Source organism: Triturus cristatus, chromosome 2_2, assembly GCF_964204655.1.
Source record: "Triturus cristatus chromosome 2_2, aTriCri1.1, whole genome shotgun sequence".
NCBI classification, from domain to species: Eukaryota; Metazoa; Chordata; class Amphibia; order Caudata; family Salamandridae; genus Triturus; species Triturus cristatus.
This window is the reverse complement of record NC_140582.1, coordinates 466,089,533-466,108,853: the sequence shown is the minus strand read 5'-3', so window position 1 is coordinate 466,108,853 and position 19,321 is coordinate 466,089,533. Positions and strand designations below refer to the sequence as shown.

Sequence of the window (19,321 nt, the reverse complement as noted above, 5' to 3'; positions counted from 1 at the left end):
TGCGTCAAGTATATTCAGAAGCATCATAGGTTCAACTTCCAACGTCTAGAATAAACTAAACCAACATTTCACAGATGAAGAGGCTTGCATATTACCTACTTATACAATAGTTGTTCGTAAAGGTCTGTAAGCACCTTTCACATATATGGCAAAGTGCATACTGTGCAGCCTCAATTGAAAGTCAAAATCAAACGTATACAAAAGTAGAGACTGACATGTGCCTACCTGTAGCACTCTGAGGAACCTGTCCTGACAAGCCAAGATCGGGGTTATGCGAGATACTTTGTCTACTGGAAGACAAATGATGTCATTGATTTTATCGCCAGAAAGGTAGTAGTGCTGGTCTTTGCAGTCACAGTAATGGTTATAGATGTAGCTGGCACATAGGAAGAGGTCTGATCCTGATATATGCCTAGAAAACAAAATAAAACAATTGTAACAAAGTTTTGTCAATGTACCTAAGAACAAACCAGTGCTAACAAAATCGAAAATCAGTCTAATGAATATATTTGAAAAATCCAAGTGTCTAAATATGTTGTATGTACATTTGGCTGAATGTAATAGTTTCACTGTTGTGTTTAAAATATATATATATACTAGATTGCCAATAAATTGGCATTTGAAAATATTCTAATAAACTATGCAAACCCAATCCAACTGTTTCAAACCCCACATGGCTTGCAGGTAAGATTGCAACTGTGCTGTTCTATCCTCTAGAAACACTTGTGCTGTGGGCAGATATGTTAGTTCCTTCACCGGTAAGAGATGGTGAGCATATTCAATAAGTGTACAGCACAGAACATCAGGAATCTTCAAATCTGTCACCTGGTTAATGTGTACTCTCAGAAAAATACAGAATAAGAATTACCAGGGACCTCAATGCAGCAATTCCCTTTCAACACAGTCCCTAAAAAAGGCACCTATTATGAGTTACACGGTACTGGAAGGGTGCCAACTTCACACTTGTAATTATAGCTACCATATGGTAACAGCCTGCCAGTACTGGGCAATAGACAAGTTAAACCCACGGAATGGGGAATACCCGTGTGGACCCAGTTCAACTCGGTGGAAATGTACAAGGAATTCCCAGTTCTGTTTGGTTTAACTCTTCCATTTGCCACCGCCTTTGTGCTCTCCTGTGCCATAGGGGGGTTTGTTGGGCAGCCCCGCAATGCTGAAGCGATTTTACCAGACACATTTTATGGTCAGCAAAATCGAGCCTGGTGGTCCCTCACCTGTTAAACCCAGGAGCAAGAACAGAGAGCCAGACGTAATTGTAGGAGCACTATCCCACATGGGATACTGCTCCAGCAGACGCATAATAGAGCCCTAAATATTTAAACTGTTGTAAGAAAGTATATTTTGGAGATGAATGTATTTGTATAAAGCACCATGCTTACTAAGGCGAGCAACGGGATTAAGGCAGTGACCGTATAAATTTCCTCATTTATCTGCATGTGGCTTTCCATTGACCTTCTACGGCGACTTTCAATGTCTAAAATTATATTTCATTGTCTCAGTCACCTCTGTCGCACTTCTTTGTTTTCAACATCCACTTTCTTGGACAGTCCAGTTGCTTTTCTATATCCATCTTATTTGGTCTGCTCTGCTAGTGTCATACCAAAGGGCAAGAGACAGACCTTTTAATTCTGCTTAAAATGGAATAATAATCATAGTAATAATAATAATAATAATAATAATCATAATGACAAGTAGTTATTGGTAGGCACTTCCCAAATGTCTCAGCAGTTTTTGAAATCGTGTCGGCTACAAAGGCAGCGGTGAGAATGAAGAAAGGCCATGAGTAGTGTTTCTGTATTTGTACATGCTTCACAAGTGTTTTGCAAGCAGCCGACGAAAAAAGATACTCTTCCTGACAGCAAAATGGACAGCACAATATAAAAGTTTCTTTAAAAAAGGAAGTTTATGGGGTCTGCACTGTGGTTGGGGTAAGCAGAGACCAAATGGGGGGGGGGGGGGGAGGTCACTGCAAAGTCAAAGTACAAGAAGCAGAGAGAATGGTCATTTAGGCATGAGGACATTTGCTTTGTGGCACAAACACTAATAAGAACTTAGAGCGCTGCAATCCCAAGAGCCTGAAGACATAAGAAAACTAGGTATTAGGGACACCACTCGGCACCCATACAAAGGGTATAGGAAGCCATAGTTTGGTAGAAACAAGAAAATGCCATTGTTGGTCCCAGAAATTATGCAGAAATTGGGACCAATTCAATACACACCTAGGCCCTCATTGGGAGATTCCTGGGAAATGGTGCGGTATTCCCCATTTCAGCAGCCGAAGTCTCCTGGTGAAAGTAAACAGATCTGCAGTGTTGGTAACTGCTGTGCCCCCACCGGAATTAAGTGGCCACTCGAAATTACATTATTGTGGTCATTACCGGATTACTGAGCGACTGTATAGAGGTTTTTAACTTGCTTTTTAAAAAATCTTCGTATTTAAATTTTTGGACTGTGTTGTTTCTTGGCGATATGGGAACCATCAGAGGAGTGAAGAAGTGTGGCAGACATTTTTCTGTTGGACCTCCCTCCCCCTCTATCTGAGACCAAATAACGCTCTGGTGACTCGGGTCATGTGTAAAGCTCCAGAGGGCTATTTAAATGAGTGAAAGGCACGGATGAGTGAAGACCACATGCAGCAGGCACACTGCAGGCACAGCAAAGCCAAGCCCATCAGCGTCCATACACGGCCTTCCACACAGCATCTAATTATAGTAGGGACCACCAGAAGGTATTCTTGGAAGGAGCCGATGGACCTCTCATTCTATAAGACTACCCTACCTGGTAAGGTAATGGGAGATAGGCTTCCTCACAACCCTGCATCCGTTTTCCCTCTATTAATAGAGAAAGTAATAACCAATTTTCAATATAAGCAGGACTATGTAATGTAAGATTGGCAGTTAAAAATAAATAAATCGGACTCTAGTAAGTACTTTGATAACAAATGAGAGGCTAAACGTCCTGTTTATTGCTGAAACTTGGTTTTGGGAAGACTTTAACTAAAAAAAATAGAGACTAAGGTCCCTTCTAAAATATATATATCAATAAACAACTTCCCAAAGGAAACGGAGCACTCTGCGGGGTTCTTTAAAAACGCACTTTTAATATCAATATTCCAGTAGACGCGTTTCAGCAAACTGCCTTTTACAATACTGGTTTCGTATCTGAAGTCACATGATTGATTTTAAAATACACTTGTTTTCACGTGCCACGCAAAATGTCAAATAAAGAGCTGCCCAATGGCAGCAAAGGCTCCACCTCAATAGGCTCCAAATGGAGCAGATCCATTAAGGGATCAGACAGCAGGGGACCACAGGAGGCTGAACACCAGGAATAGCAGCCGCCCTGTGAATGGCACGTGCGTAAGCAGCACCAGCAGTCGATTGACACCGTGTGGAAGTCGCAGCGACGTCCGAGGAGTTGGGAGGAGCAGCAACCTCGTGAGGAAGCTTGGACGGTGGCACCGGCGTCGATTGACGCCGGGTTGGCGTCGTCTGGATGTCGACGACCTCTAGAGGGGACTCGACCTGGACGCCGTCAATCCCACTCCAAAATGTGCCCATTTGGTCAAGCAGGGCGTCGAGCCGGGCGTCGGGACCGGCGCCGACTCCGACGTAGACGCAGGAAGCCTCTCAGGGCTGACGGGGTGGGCTGGACGGGCGACTGGGAGGACCCACTGGGCCGTGACCCGTCGTATCTCCGGAACCGGAGTCGATGCACAAAGCTGGCGCCGAGGAAGAATCTGCCGGCATGGACCCGACATGAGTGCCCTCCACCTGTTTGGGACCTGAAGCCGCTCCAGGGAGAGGTGGGGATCCAAAGTACGACTGGAGTGCAATAGAATAAGCCTCCATTTGGGCATGCGTCGCTCCAACCCCCGGAAAGGGAGGGTATGGAGAAAGCGACTGCCGGGCGCCCTTACCTGGCACAGAGCGAGAGGAGCGGGCGCCAGCAGTATGCGAATGGGAGGAGGACCTCCGTGCTTGCTGCTTTTGCTTACCTGGCCTCAAACGACATTCGCGGGAATGACGCGAAAGTGCTGGACCGGACAGCCGTGCAGCCAGCAGTTTCATACGGCGCTCTCTGAGGGATTTGGGCTTCATCCTCTGGCAGGTGTCACACTCTTTGGAGTCGTGGTGCATGCCGAGGCACCACAAACAGATGAGATGCTGGTCAGTGCCAGACATCTGATGCGCACAGGCTTTGCAAGCCTTAAAACCCGAAGGCATTGCACACTGTTCTGGCGACACCGAGGCGACACCAGGCCAAGGAACTGCTGGTTTTCCAGGGTCCGCGTTGGGTCGCGGAAAAGGAGAAAACTGACGTCAGTGCGCCGGGAGGGGCATATATGGCTCCGCTGACGTCACGTCCGTGGATGACGTCAGGGCAGAGCCGTGCGGCGCTGCCTCCGCCGCGCAGAGGTGCTGCTGCGGAAAGTGTTCCGGAACCATTTTGACGCTTGGGGATATTCGGAGTAAAGGAATCTGCGGCTTGACTTCGCTATCAGATTAACTATAACATAATACATTTGACTGAAAACACCAATGTATCATTATGTCCTTGATATGAAAATAAAAACAGAAATCAGAAAATATGTTCATAGTCAATACTGCTAAACAATGTAAAACTGACTCTCCCATATTAAGAATCTTGGAAACTTCACCATGGTATCCTGCCCAGCAGGAGGTTTCAGTTTACATGAAATTTGACCCACAAATTGAGGTCACTGTAATAAACACCAACCTACACACACTTCAAGCCCTGCGCTTTAAGGCCTAAAATGCAACCTCACTTCACTCCCTCTGCTGCTTATAAACTGCTATGTCAACAAAGGACAGCAAACAAAAAAAACAAAAAAATGCAGGCCCTAAACAACCTATGCATTGCAATCGAAGAGTTGTTAAATACCACACTCATGTTCCAGGTATTGTGGGAGACTAACACCAGGATGGGCCAGGATTAGCTGGCCTGAACACTGGGGTGCAACCCCTGCTCCTAAACCCTCCATAAAGAACCTGGAGATGTGGCTAGACCACAACTTTCCGATGGAAACCTAGGCAAATAAACTGTCAGCAACCTGCTTCGGTATTCTACGTATGATCCATAGGATCATTGACCTCATCCCAGAACCGTCTCGAAGAATGGTGATCCAGGTTCTAGTGGTCTCACGATTGGACTACGGTAACTCCTTGTATCTGGGGGCCCCTAAAATACGTGGTCGACAGGCTGCAGGTTGTCCAAAAGGCTGTGGCCAGGATACTCCTGAAGATACCAAGACAGGAGTCAGTGAGAACTTCTTAGAAAAAGCTGCATTGGCTACCTAATAAATACAGGGTCTGGTTTAAACCCCTTTGCCTGGATCATAAAGCCATGTAGTGTAAGGGTCCAGCTTTGCTAAAGTCCCTCGTCTCCCTATATGTCCCCAATAGGTCCCTCAGGTCCTCGTCCAACTTCCTTATGAACACACTAAGGATAAAGAGATCTAGATGGGGAGGAAGATCCTTTTCTAACTTTGTCACAAAACTCTGGAACTCAATGACCATGGAACTGAGACTGCTGAAAGACAAACGTAGTTTCAGGAAAAAACTCAAGTCTTTATTGTTCCCATGATTTCTCCTTCCTATCTCTTTTCCTCCTCTCTGCAGAGCTGGGAAGCCCTTTGGCAGCCATACGCTTTATAAATCCCCTAAACATGAACACCAGGGGCCTGGGCCAAAAAATCCAACAAGTGATCCAATGACTGAGGGTGCCCTGTTTCAGAGCCTCCTTAACAGCTACAAGTTAGCCTTCGCGCAATCTTTAAAAGAAGCAAGTGAACCGCAACGTGCCATTCTTCCAACATTTAGGAATATATTAACTATTGATTACATCTATATTAGTGAGCACCTGACTCCCAAACTGAGCACTTTTGAGGTGGACGACCGGACAGATAGTGACCATAGTCCCTTGCGAGTGATTCTGCAACTCACCATTAAGGAATCGCCTCAGCTACTCTTCTTGGACGAACCAAATGGAGAAGACCGTCACAAAGTCCTCCCCGAGAATTAAATGGAAAGACAACTCTGGTGGAAAGCTGAACAATTGGATTTCATCAAAACTGTCCGCCAATGTGCAACCCAATACACCATCTCTACTAGACATTGGGATGAATTACTCGCCGATCTTCGCACAACCCTGTGTGGAGGACCTGGGTTGGCTCCCAGAAAATGTCTCGCCACTCGACCGCCTGTCTACCAAATAACTACCAAGGAACTGGCCACAAGCAAGCGTACTCTTCAAACAGCTCTAGCGCCCAACAAACAAGGAGAGAAACACGCACCAGCCCTAGTGGCCATCTAACCCAGAGCGGTGCACTGGCAGATCGTCTGGTATTAAAGAAACAAGATAGTCAAGGAATAGTGGCTAGAGATATTCACTATACTAGAAAAGAGGGACCATTCCCTCTTTTGGAAGCATCTAAATAGCCGCAATAACTTCTCCAAGACAAAGAAAAACAGAGTGGCAGAAAGGAAGTGGATCATTTATGTAAAGAAATTATATACAGATAAACATGAGAACAAATCATATTCCAACCAGACAGATTTAGTATCAGACTCCCCAGCCCAGTCATCCTTCCTCTCTCACTGAAGCCTCCGTTATAACAGCAATTAAGGAAAATGAGGAGCGATGGAGCTCCCGGGCTCCACGGCCTTCTAGCAGCAGTATTCAAATCAGGGCAAGACTACTGTGCCAGGATACTGACTCCGCTCTTAAATCTTGCTTGATTCCTGACTCATGGAGGAGGTCTATCCTATTTCCCATTCATAAAAAGGAAGATTGCTCAAACCCTGCCAACAACCGACTTATTGCCCTATTAGATTTGGAGGTACAAAAGGGGGTGGTGATGGACGGAGCATCAGAACCAATCAAACACTCACACCCAGTCAACAGATCTGGGTTTGATCCAACACCGTTCTTTAGCCCACTCTGCCACCCCAGTTCAGACATGGCCATATGCAAATCAGTCTGACACTGTGTCTCATGGGAACAGTCCAGCCCGAACTGCCAAGCCATGCCTTCCCTGGACCGGAAACAAGCTTCCTGGGGACCGGTTTCTGGCATTTCAGCCGTCTTCGGCCAGGCTTGCTTGAATCCAGTGGCAAAGTGAGCGAGGGACTCACGTCTGAGCATACCCTGCCAACTTATGGCGAACAAAGCGGTACAAAAGGGGGGTAGTGATGGACGGAGCATCAGAACCAATCAAACACTCACACCCAGTCAACAAATCTGGGTTTGATCCATCACCGTTCTTTAGCCCACTCTGCCACCCCAGTTCAGACATGGCCATATGCAAATCAGTCTGACCCTGTGCCTCATGGGAACAGTCCAGCCCGAACTGCCAAGCCATGCCTTCCCTGGACCGGAAACAAGCTTCCTAGAACCGGTGTCTGGCATTTCAGCCGTCTTCAGCCAGGCTTGCTTGAATCCAGTGGCAAAGTGAGCGAGGGACTCACGTCGGAGCATACCCTGCCAACTTATGACGAACAAAGCGGTACAAAAGGGGGTGGTGATGGACGGAGCATCAGAACCAATCAAACACTCACACCCAGTCAACAGATCTGGGTTTGATCTATCACCGTTCTTTAGCCCACTCTGCCACCCCAGTTCAGACATGGCCATATGCAAATCAGTCTGACCCTGTGCCTCAAGGGAACAGTCCAGCCCGAACAGCCATGCCTTCCCTGGACCGGAAACAAGCTTCCTAGGACCGGTTTCTGGCATTTCAGCCATCTTCAGCCAGGCTTGCTTGAATCCAGTGGCAAAGTGAGCAAGGGACTCGCGTCTGAGCATACCCTGCCAACTTATGGCGAACAAAGCGGTACAAAAGGGGGTGGTGATGGACGGAGCATCAGAACCAATCAAACACTCACACCCAGTCAACAGATCTGGGTTTGATCCATCACTGTTCTTTAGCCCACTCTGCCACCCCAGTTCAGACATGGCCATATGCAAATCAGTCTGACCCTGTGCCTCATGTGAACAGTCCAGCCCGAACTGCCAAGCCATGCCTTCCCTGGACCGGAAACAAGCTTCCTAGGACCGGTTTCGGGTTCATAACCCTCGTCAGCCAGGTTATCTTGAACCCAGTGGTAAAGTGAGCAAGGGACCCACGTCTGGGCATACCCTGCCAACTTAGGGCGAACAAAGCGATACCAAAGGGGATGATGGACGGAGCGCTTGAGCAAATCAAACACTGCAGAGAGCTCTCAACGCACTTCATATGTACAACAAGGCCAAAACACTCGAGGTAATCCAGGGCAAGACAAAAATCATCATCTTTGGAATGTACCCACACAAAAAAAATGCTCACTGGCGGCTCGGGGAGCCGCAAATAACCACAGTTTAAAACCAGAACTATTTAGGTGTTGGGTTCAAAGAAGGAGCATAACCAATGGCACACCTGAAGCAATTCAAAACAAAGGGTGCAGGAGTTGTTCATAGTCTAAATCACCTTAACAGTCCTCTGCTAAGCCCAACGGCTAAACCTAAGCTGAAAGTTCTGAAAGCAAAATTGGTCCTATCTCAATATTATGGTCATCAAGCCTTTCCTGGCGGGCTAGTAACACATCTGAACAACATCCAAAGCTCAGCATACAAAAACATCTTTTACGTAGTCCTTGGAGTCTAAGGCTAAGGGCGCAATGCAGTCTGCGATGGTGTTGCAGAAGCTGGAGCGCGGGCCTGGGGGTCGGTATGAGACGGTCCCTCTTATGGTTGTCTTGTCATCCGTGTGGAGCTTGAAGTTGAGATATTGCATGGGGGTGGTGGAACACTGTACGGTCTCTGTGGATGATGGCTGTTCCTCCTCCCGGCTTGTTGGTGCGGTCCTGGAAAGTGATTTTATGTCCACTGGGGATCGCTGTGGCAATATCTGGGGTGGATGTGGGGTTGAGCCAGGTCTCAGTGAGGAAGACTATGTCAGGTGAAAGGGTGGCGATGAGGTCACATAATTCAGCAGAATGCTTGCATAGGGAGCGTGTGTTGAGAAAGGTACATGTGAGTTGGGGAGTCACATAGAGTGGAGTAGAGTGGCATACAGAGGAGTGCCGTAGAGTGGAGCGACGTAGAGTGGAGCGACGTAGAGTGGAGCGACGTAGAGTGGAGCGACGTAGAGTGGAGAGACGTAGAGTGGAGAGACGTAGAGTGGAGAGACGTAGAGTGGAGAGACGTAGAGTGGAGAGACGTAGAGTGGAGAGATGTAGAGAGGTGAGATGTAGAGTGGATATATGTAGAGAGGAGGGACGAAGAGTGGAGAGGCCTAGAGTGGAGAGGCGTAGAGTGGAGAGGCATACAGTCAAGGACATACAGTAGAACAGAGTGTTGTGGAGTGGTGTGGTGAATAGTGTAGTGGCATGTCATACAGTAGATTGGGATGTTACAGGTTTAAGTAACATTATAGTTAGGTGTGATAAAAGATTCGGTTCTGTTTTTTTTTTTAAACTATAAATTTACTGAAAAAGCCAAAGGTTAAAGTAACGTAATAGTGAGGTGAATTTGTCAGTAACAACATTAACGTTTTGAATTTAAAAAACACACAGATATTTACCAGTTATAGTCAGCAGCCCCTGCCATGTACTGCTCATGACCTCACATATGACATGACTCATGACATGTTCTATGACAATTTATGACATCACTGATGACATATCAAATGACATCACTGATGACCTCATCCAAACTACTTTTGTATGCATTGCTCTAAAACGGGTATACCATCAGAGCTATGAAAGTGAGTGCAAAATATCGCTGAAGAATATGAAGCATTTTTACTGCTATCATGCATACAACCACCATAGGTAAAGCAAGATTGTGTTATTTGCAACATTAACCCTACACTATATATTTTATGGGTAGCCATGTTCATGTTGACTAACAACCACAGATGAAAGGGTAACCTATCCTGCACACAGTGTTCAATCTGCACACAACACACGGCCCCCTTCCCTTAAAGGAATGGGCCCAGGGGGTGGGCTCCCTGGGGCTTTTTGAGGCTCTGAGTGGGGGGTCCGCACAACCCCCTCCCCATTTTGTTTAAATTCGTCCCAGGGGGTGGGCTCCCCGGGGCCTCTGGAGGCACGGGGAGGGGGGCCGATACGCCCCTCTCCCAATATAAGCAAATTTGGGTACAGGGGGAGCTCTCTGGGGTCTCTGCAGGCACGGGGGCACCTTCACATATAAGCTAATTTTGGACCCGGGGTGGGCTCTGAGGGCATGCGGAAGGGGGGCCGCGGCCACACTCCCCTTTATAAAACACCCCTAGAGGTGCCCTCCCCAGGATTTATAGTTATCTAAAACTTTTTTGCTCCCACAAGTGTTGCGGGATCATAGCATTTTTTGTCTGTTTTTGCATTTTGGACTGAGGTGAGAGGGGGGTGCCTCTGAGTCCCCCCATGGGGCCTAGTGGGTCAGGGTATACCTTCCCTGCCCCCTTATATTATTATTTGTTTTTTAACTTCAGGACAGGGGACTAAGTCCCCACATCCTGTAATGGCTGCAAGCAACATTATTCTCATGTTTCTGGCAGCCAATCAGAGTGCTCGTGGGAGTCTGACTCACATGGAAGCAACATGGCCCAAGGAAAATAATGCTCCCTGAGCCAATCAGAACAGTCTATTTTTAATTTGCGCTACCGCGAGTCTGAAACTCTTGCTAGCCCAACCATCCAGATTCTTGTTTTTGGAAGGTTTTGTGACAATATGGCAAACGGGCCAACGTTATTAGCAAACAGCAAACCGAAAAATGCTCTTTCTATGGAAAAGCAGACCTAACTATAACTAACTAGTGGCAATTGCCACTAGGTAATATATTACCTACTGGCAGTTGCTAGTAGGTAGTTATAGTTAGGACCATGTTTCTATAGAAAAAGCGTTTTTTGACTTGTATCTTGGATGCCGTTTGACGAATCTTCACAAAGTTTTCAAAAAAAGTGTCATAGTAGGTCTTCTTGTGCATGGATAGTTTAGGGGTGATCTGTCAAGCGGGGGGCAATAAAAAGGGGGGGGGGATAAAAAAGAAAAAAAGATTTCCCATGTTAATTCCCCATCGGAGTTTTGAACACGACTACAGCCCAAACCGCTGGACGGAAATACACCAAATTTGACAGGAAGGTAGATTTTGGTTCGCAGATCGTGCTTTGAGTTATCCGGTGTAAATCCATTCAGTAGTTGTTGGGAAATGTAAGGTAAAGCAAATAAGAATAATTGGTGGAGCAAAAGCACAGATCTCATGGTGAGATCCGATTGGCTGCCAACACTTCAACCAGGAAGTGTAGGCAGCCATCTTGGGACTCTGCTTCAGTCAAGTCCTACAAAAAACAAATTGAAGAAAAGTGGGAAGGGTAGGAATACCCTGATGCCCTAGGTGTGGTGGTGGGGTCACCCCCTGTGACCTCAACAGGACCAAAAATCACTTTAAAAAAAAGAAAAAAGAAGGACCTGCCCCCTTTCTCAACCAATCTGCAAATGTGCATCCTGGTGCACTAGTGGTTGGGGGAGGAAATCCCCTTGGCTGCTGAGTGTCGCTCGGGGCCAACAACCCCTATTGTTGCCACAAGTAAGTTCCCCACCGCGGGACTGCCAGACCTCGTCTGAGGCCCCGTCCCCTTTCTCAACCACTCTGCATGTGTGCCTCCTGGTGCACTACTCATTGGAGGATGACTTCCCCTTGCCTGCTGAGGGCCTTTGGGGCCAAGAACCCCTATTGCTGCCACAAGTAAGTCCCCCACAGCCGGATTTCTCAGACCTCGTCAGAGGCCTCGCCCCCTTTCTTAACAACTCTGCAAATGCACCTCCTGGCGCACTGCTGGTTAGTGGATGAAGTCCCCTTGGCTGCTGAGGGTCGTTGAGGGGCCAAGAACCGCTATTTCTGCCACAAGTAAGTCCTCCACAGCGGGATAGCTCAGACCTCGTCGTAAGGCCTCCACCCTGTCCACCCTGTTCTCATCCACTATGCAAATGCGACTGTTGGTGCACTGCTGGTTGGGGCATGAAGTCCCCTTGGCTGCTGAGGGTTGTTGGGACCAAAAACCCCTATTGTTGCCACAAGTAAGTCCCCCACAGCAGGATTGCTCAGACCTCGTTGGAGGCCCCACCCCATTTCTCAACCACTGCAAATGGCCTCCAGATGCACTATTGGTTGGGAGATTAAGTCCCCTTGGCTGGTGACGGTCGTTCGGTGCCAAGAACCCTTATTGTTGCCGCAAGTAAGTCCCTTAACAGAGGGATTGCTCAGACCTTGTCAACCCAACCCTTTTTTAAACCACTCTGCAAACGTGCCTCCTGGCACACTACGCTTGAGGGATGAAGTCTAGGGGTGAGCGTGCTGTGAAACTCTGCTCTGCCAGCAGTTGGCAGAGTTTTTGCGAAGCTCCGCATTCTAAGAGGACCGCAGAGTGGGAAAACTCTGCCGGTGGAGCAGAGTTTACCATCCACCCTATCAGAGACTCACACACCCACTCACATACCCACTCAGACACTCATATACCCACTTAACGCCCCACTCATACTCTCTCACACCCACCTACAAACCTACTCATACACCCACTAAGACACTCGTGCACTCACTCCGCATCAAAGGTTAGTGGTTACAGTTAGGAAAAAAAACTTTTAAAAACTTACAAATTCACTTAAAAAAACCAAAGGTTACAGTGACGTTATAGTAGGGAAATAGAATGTAAATTTGTTTTAGAAATCCACTGAAGGGAGGAGCCAAGATGGCGACCGGAGCAGTCGCTTGAGCGCCCGGCTCCGTCGGCCCTTGGCCTCGGACTATCATCCTGAATCCTATCCTTGCCGATTTTCGAGGTGCAACGCGTGCGACGACGCGCTGACTGCGCCGCCGCTTTCCCGAAGTCTTAGCCCGCCCGGATGCCGGAGTTTTTGGTGCCTTTGTTCCCCGCCCTGGACCCTTGCTCTACTGTGGCCTCGGCCGGCCCCCTGGAATCGTTGCAGTCACCGGACCCGCTGGTGCAAATCTGAGCCCGAGGTCCCGATCCCGCCTCACGCCACGCACGGTCGCCAGAAGAGCCGGGAGAGAGACGCCCGGACACCTCCTGTACCCTGCATCTGATGGGCTGGAGCCAGAGGGTAAGCCCCGGTGTGGCGGGTCTCCTACCCCGCTCTGTGGACCACGCTGTAGAAGGCTGCAGACCCCCTTCTTCTATGGTCTAGTCGGCTGCAAAGAGAGCCTGAGGGAGGGGAAGAGACTGCTGGCTTTCACCTGTTGCGGCGCAGACCTGTTGGGAATTGCCTCCTTGTCACGATCCCCCCCCTGGCCACGGTACCGTTCAACGGTAAAACATGGCGCTGATTGCCTGCTCGCTGCTGGGGGGTGATGCTCCGGTCTCGCCCGCTGCCCGCTTCGCCCTCCCTCTACCGGACTCCAGCTCCCCAGTGCCGTCCCGGATTGCTGCCGTTGGGGGGGACGCAGCTTCCGCTGACATACGGCTCCGTTCTGGCTGCCCTGCGGGACTTTCGTCTGCAATTGTGTGTCGGCTTGCAAACGCTGAGTGAGCGGTTCGACTCTACACTGTCTGCTGCGGGCCGTGAGCGCCCCGTTTGTGATCAACAAGACGTGAGTCTGCCAGTGCTGTGGTCCTCCTGCGGGGAAGCAACGACTGGGTATAACGGTGCTACACTGGTGTCTGCATTTGGCTTTCCCGGCGCTCAGGATCAATCGCTCTCCTGCTCAATGGCAGATACTTTGTTTCCCCGGTCATTGCTGCCTGCTTTGTTGTGGCCTGCCTCACCGTGCCCGCAGGAGTTTCCAGCTGAACTACACCTGGCGACCTCGAGGAACTGTTCACGGTGGCCTACGACTCCTTTTATGTGGAACTCATGTACTTTACAAGCCAGGTCTGGATTTTATATGGTGTGCAAGGGGACCTCAATAGATGATCGGCGGCCATTTTGTGACTCTACTTCTCCATCTTCTCCCAAGTGGCCATATTGTCTTTGTCTGTTCGGGATGCGGGGCATTCACGAGGGGGCGGGTCTAATCGTACGCCCGCGATCGGGCCAGGGCTAGATTACTCTCTATCATCATGGCTTCACGGCCGGGCTGGACTGGGACTGGAATTGTCTACTTATGTTGTGCGCACTCGTCGCGATCTGTCTGCCTTCATTTCCGTGGTGTTACATGCTGTCTTCCCACGACCGCCTTTGGGTGTGGTGGGGTTTCAGTGTGTGGAGGCTTGGTTGGCCGGTGGTGTCGGGCGCTCCTGAGGATACGTGGGCTCCTCCCCGCCTCCTTTCTTCTTTCTTCTCTTAGTTTCTTTACTCTATTCCTACTTTCTCTCTCGTCTATATTTCGGGTTCATTGGGCGACAGGCACTATGCTGGGGGGGGGGTAGGCCATAGCCTCCGCATTGGTGTAGGGTGGGGGGGTAATTTACTGTTTCTTTTTTAGTTCTATGGGCCTCTTTCTTTCATGTCTCTGCGCTATACTTGTTTCGATTCGGGGTCCGGGTGTGGGGTGGATTGAGTGGGGGCGGCTTTTAGGGGGTGCGTATTTACTACTGTGATGATCCTGTTATCTAATTGCATCGCCTTACTGTATGAGATTTTCTATGACTGTTTTAATGATGCTGCTGCTCTCCAGTGTATGAAGCCGACTTGCGGACTCGAATCTCCTTGTTTCTATCCTTTACTGACTTTTTTCCCCGATAACATTTTTTTTTTTTTGAAAACCTTAAAATTAACCTTCACTTCTCCTTCCCCCGGTGTCAAGGGTCCCTCCAGTGTATGAATCCTGAATCGTTGCTAATCTTGACCTTGACGCACAGGGGATGTATTGTTTGTCTCTGTGCTCAACCGTATTGTGGCCGGCCTGATGGTTGTAGGCCCATATTTGTTCTTTTACTATGCACAAATAAAGGTTTTTAAAAAAAAAAAAAAAAAAAAAAAGAAATCCACTGAAAAGAAAAATTTTATAGGAACGTTATAGTTGGGCTCAGATTTCACTCGTACAAAACCAGTGAAATTCAGCCGTTATAGCTACCCGAGCTAACTATAACTTATGCCCCTGCAATGCACTGCTTATGACCTCACATATTACATCACTTATGACATGGTCAGTGACTTCTCTGACAACATCACGGATGACATCTAAAATTACATTACTGATTACATCACTGATGGAATAATTTTCAGAACTACTCGCACACCCGCTCCTACCCCATACAACCTCGTATATGCCCACTCACAAACCCAAACAACCACACACATACCCATTCAAAGACCCATACAAGTACTTGCACAACCACTCACATATCTACAGAGCCGCTCGCTCACTCACTCATTGAGCCTAATCATAAAACCAGTCACTCACCCATACAGCCACTCACACGGCCACACACTAACCCATACAACTACTGACACACCCAGTTGTTCACCTATACAGCAACTCACAAACTCACTCACCCATACAGCCTGTCAACAGAGGCACTCACTCACCCATACAACCACTCGCACACCCACAAAATTGTTTACATACCCATTCACACATCCATACAACCACTCACACAGCCACTCACTCACTCACACATACAGCCACTCTCACACCTACTCACTTAACCAAACACTTACTCAAACAGTTACTCACCCATACAGCCACTTACACACCCAGTACCTCACTCATACAGCCATTCAGACACACACTCACTCACCCATATAGTCAGTGGCACAACCACTCACTCACCCACCTGTATAGCCATTGACACACCCACTAACTCACCAAAACAGCCACTAAACCACCCACAGTCAGACACCCACTTATACACCCATACAACCCCCTCACACACCTGTACAGTCACTCAGACACCCACTCACACAGCGGCTCACATAAACTATGTTAAACAAGAATTGGCACAGCCAATAAGTCTCGCCTTTGGGACCTTGTAAGTGTTTAGCCATGCAACACACTTTCCGAGGTGCTGTGCCACCAGGGATTGAACAGCTATACAATTACAACACTGGGTCATGCAGTCTGATTCAGGAATACATGTTTGTTTGAAGCACAGAATGGAAAGTGTATCAACCAAAGTGCACAGTTTAAAATATTTTGCAAATGACGCCCTGCTGCTCCTTAGCCTTTCAATTAGGTGGGCCCTGGGATGGAGCAGCAAGACCATGGTGGGTGGCAGGGGTGGTTTGGGATCGTTTAAGAGTTTAAAATACCTATGTTAGAGCACTACATTATGCATAACACTACAAATGCATTACTTGCTCACTCAAGGATGCCACGCATGCAACAGAACATACAGCAGTCACTGGCAAACCAAACCTCATTGTATGGGCCTACTTCAAAAGTGGAAGCGGCATTGAAATAATACCATATGCACTTAATATCATTAGCCACCCGTCTGGGCAAAGCCAGGAATGCTACGTTAAAACTTATTCACAAAGACCATGCCCATTCTACCCTGTAATGTGCGCTGGCGCCAACAGCAACACAAGGGGCAAACTGTTTACTAGTGTATCTGCAGATGGAAAAAGGTAAAACTTAGCGAACAGCAGAAAGTATTAAACTATTGAACCCGCTCACATGTGCCGAGTGGTCAGCAGAGCACTTGCTTGCAGCAGCTACCTACTCAGATGGCACCTCCAATTCCTTATCGCAAACATTAATGTAATAGAGAGCGACAACAACAGAAACCATATTGCTTTGAAGGCTGTAAACAAACAGCGATTAAGAGGAAAATGGACTCCCTTAATAGCACGTGGACTTCGAATCCGACAGCGCAGGGAACGGGCAGCCAAGCATTAAACTTTGCATGCGGTATTCAAGATCGTAAAAGTGACCGTCACAGCGTGTGCATATGAACTAAACATTTTAGAGACAACAGAAAACAAGTGCGCACAGGATCCTATAAACCCTTACTAACCACGCTGGTCCTAGCCCTGAGGTAGACGTGAAAGCTAAGTCTGCGGAAATAGTTTGCTTTCTCCCCTAGTCAAAGAAGTGCCAGAACAGGCCCACTGTGGCATAATGTACCCCCCAACCAGTGTGTCCATAATGGGCATGTTTCCATATGGCTACCTAACCAGACTGACCTCAAGTGTATACAATGGCAATACCATTAAAATAAGGTGCAACCATTCAAAAATGGCTGCTGATCTTGCGGAGTCCCTTTTAAAACAAGAAAACTTCTGACCCAGACAAGGTCATTTGCAGCCGTTATACACGTGCGTGGATCAGGAAGCTAAAACCCTCAAACACCATCTGCAGTTGGAATGTTTACCACAGAACTAATGCTAAGCCTGCTACACCCGAAGCTAAAGTGCTCTACCTTCCACGACGGACTGAATTAAGGGACCCACAGCAATAGCGTATGTAAAGTCTAAGATGGCCTGCGACTACAGTTCTCTGTAAGATGCGTCTCTGGGCGGCCACACAGGTTGCATATTTTCACCGCACAGGAGGCAAATCTGGAGCGTGCATAACAAAAAATGTTAAGCAATAGAACGCACAGAAAGACATAAACAGGACACTGTAATATCTCTACACACAACACTTTGTACTATGACTGTTGCATCGTTGTGCGTCACCAGAGAATCCTTACCTCGTTCTCTTCCCGTTTTACTTGTGCCTTTTCTAGGTCTATTACTTTCTAGGGCATGAGTAGCTAACACTTGTTACGAAGCATAACGCAGGTAATTCAGGGTGAAAAGCGGTCTGCATGAACATGCTACAGTCTTGGCAGACCCAGTTGGGAGAGGAAGACAGTATATATGTGGGTTCCCTTTCTAATTAGTTGTCTTGCCTGTGAGCTCCACACAGCACTAGCACGCCTGCGTGGCTCTCAGCTACCCCTGCGGATATAAAGTTACTCCCCTGCAAGGGTGGGAGTGTCAGCTCCGCCAGAGACTGAGGTGCTCCACGAACCTTGCACGCTGGAGTGAGGACTCGGGACCGAGAGGTACGCACTTTTGGCAGCGCGGCAGCCTGCAGCAAAGAAACAAATCACTTTAAATTCCTGTCACTGCATTCTGTTTTTGGCAGAACTGGCGCGCTTGTGTAAGCTTGTGTAATCTCGTTCGGGAAGGAAGGAAGCAAACCTCGGGGAAGGGAGACTATAAAGGGGGAGGGGTGTTTTTCAGGGGCGAAGGTTGTGACTAGTGAAGGACAGATGTGATTGAAAGCGGGCGCCTGTGTTTAGGAGAAAGCGGGCGGCCGTGCTGCTTAATAAAACACAAGCGGTTCCTGAAGCAGCACATCTCCTGCCTGCTGTATAAGAAACACAATAAAGTAAATAGTGCTTACTCACTTTAATAACAAGCACCATGTAACAACCGAAGTAAAAGGGCCAGTCGCCATGGGAGGTTACTGATGAAGACAAGGAGGTACTGAGGCGGAACTAACAAGCCTAATACCCAATCAAGCCTGCATTTATGAAGGACAAAGACACAAGCCAATGACAAACATGTGCGGAGAGTGGGCAGGGCCTCTACTCTGTACTCCACCACAACAAGTCTCTCAGAGCCGTACATGCGCGCCGACTCTAGACTCGACCTAAAAAAGGGATACTCATTAGCAGAGGCAGCTCCTCTGCTAAGGCGGTGAAGCGTCGCCCCACTGCTCTTTGCTTTTTGAGCAAGAAAATATAAAATGATAATAACGTAGTTATTATCATTTAATTTTTCGAAGGTTCGGGGCTGGGTTAGGGCGGGGCAGGGCTGGAGGCACAGGGGGAGGAGTGGTTTGCACATTCCAAGTGAGCATGACTGCTTAGCCGGCCATCCTGGCCTGCCAAACAGTCATCATGCACACTTTGCATGTTCCCCACCAGGCTGCATTACACAGTCTGCTGAGGAACATGGCCAGGCCCCCAGTCCCCATCTGAGCGCCGATCCACAGCGCTCAGACCAACCACAACACTGCCTTGCAGCGTTGTGACTAGTTTATGGGAGCCAATCACAACACTGCATTGCAGCGCTGTGATTGGCTATGGGGAGCCTGGGTGCTTCCTGGTTCAGGAGAAGCCGAGGAGAGACACGGCCGTTGGACGAGGTAAGTGGTATTTTTTTTATTTTACTAATTTGTACCCCCCGTCATCCCTCTTTCCCCGCCCCCCTCATTTCCTGCCAGCCGCTACAGCTCATTAGTAGTGCACAAAGAATACTTATTTAAATATTGTGGTACCTTATGTCCCTGTAACCTTTGTTTTTCTATTTTCTGACTACAAAGTCCATGTACCCTTTGGTTTTTTAAGTGATATTTACACATATACACATAATATATTAATATACATATATATTATCTACTG

At 48.0% G+C, this 19,321-nt stretch overlaps 1 protein-coding gene across 2 annotated transcripts in view; it reads right to left on the bottom strand.

The window, feature by feature from the left end:
• BBS7 (Bardet-Biedl syndrome 7) overlaps positions 1 to 19,321 on the bottom strand; it is a 368,412-nt gene that overhangs the window by 262,853 nt on the left and 86,238 nt on the right. For both annotated transcript variants that reach the window (XM_085641566.1, XM_085641567.1), the window contains exon 5: positions 226 to 412. In XM_085641566.1, coding sequence (XP_085497692.1) covers positions 226 to 412 — 187 coding nt within the window. The remainder of the gene's footprint in view (positions 1 to 225; positions 413 to 19,321) is intronic.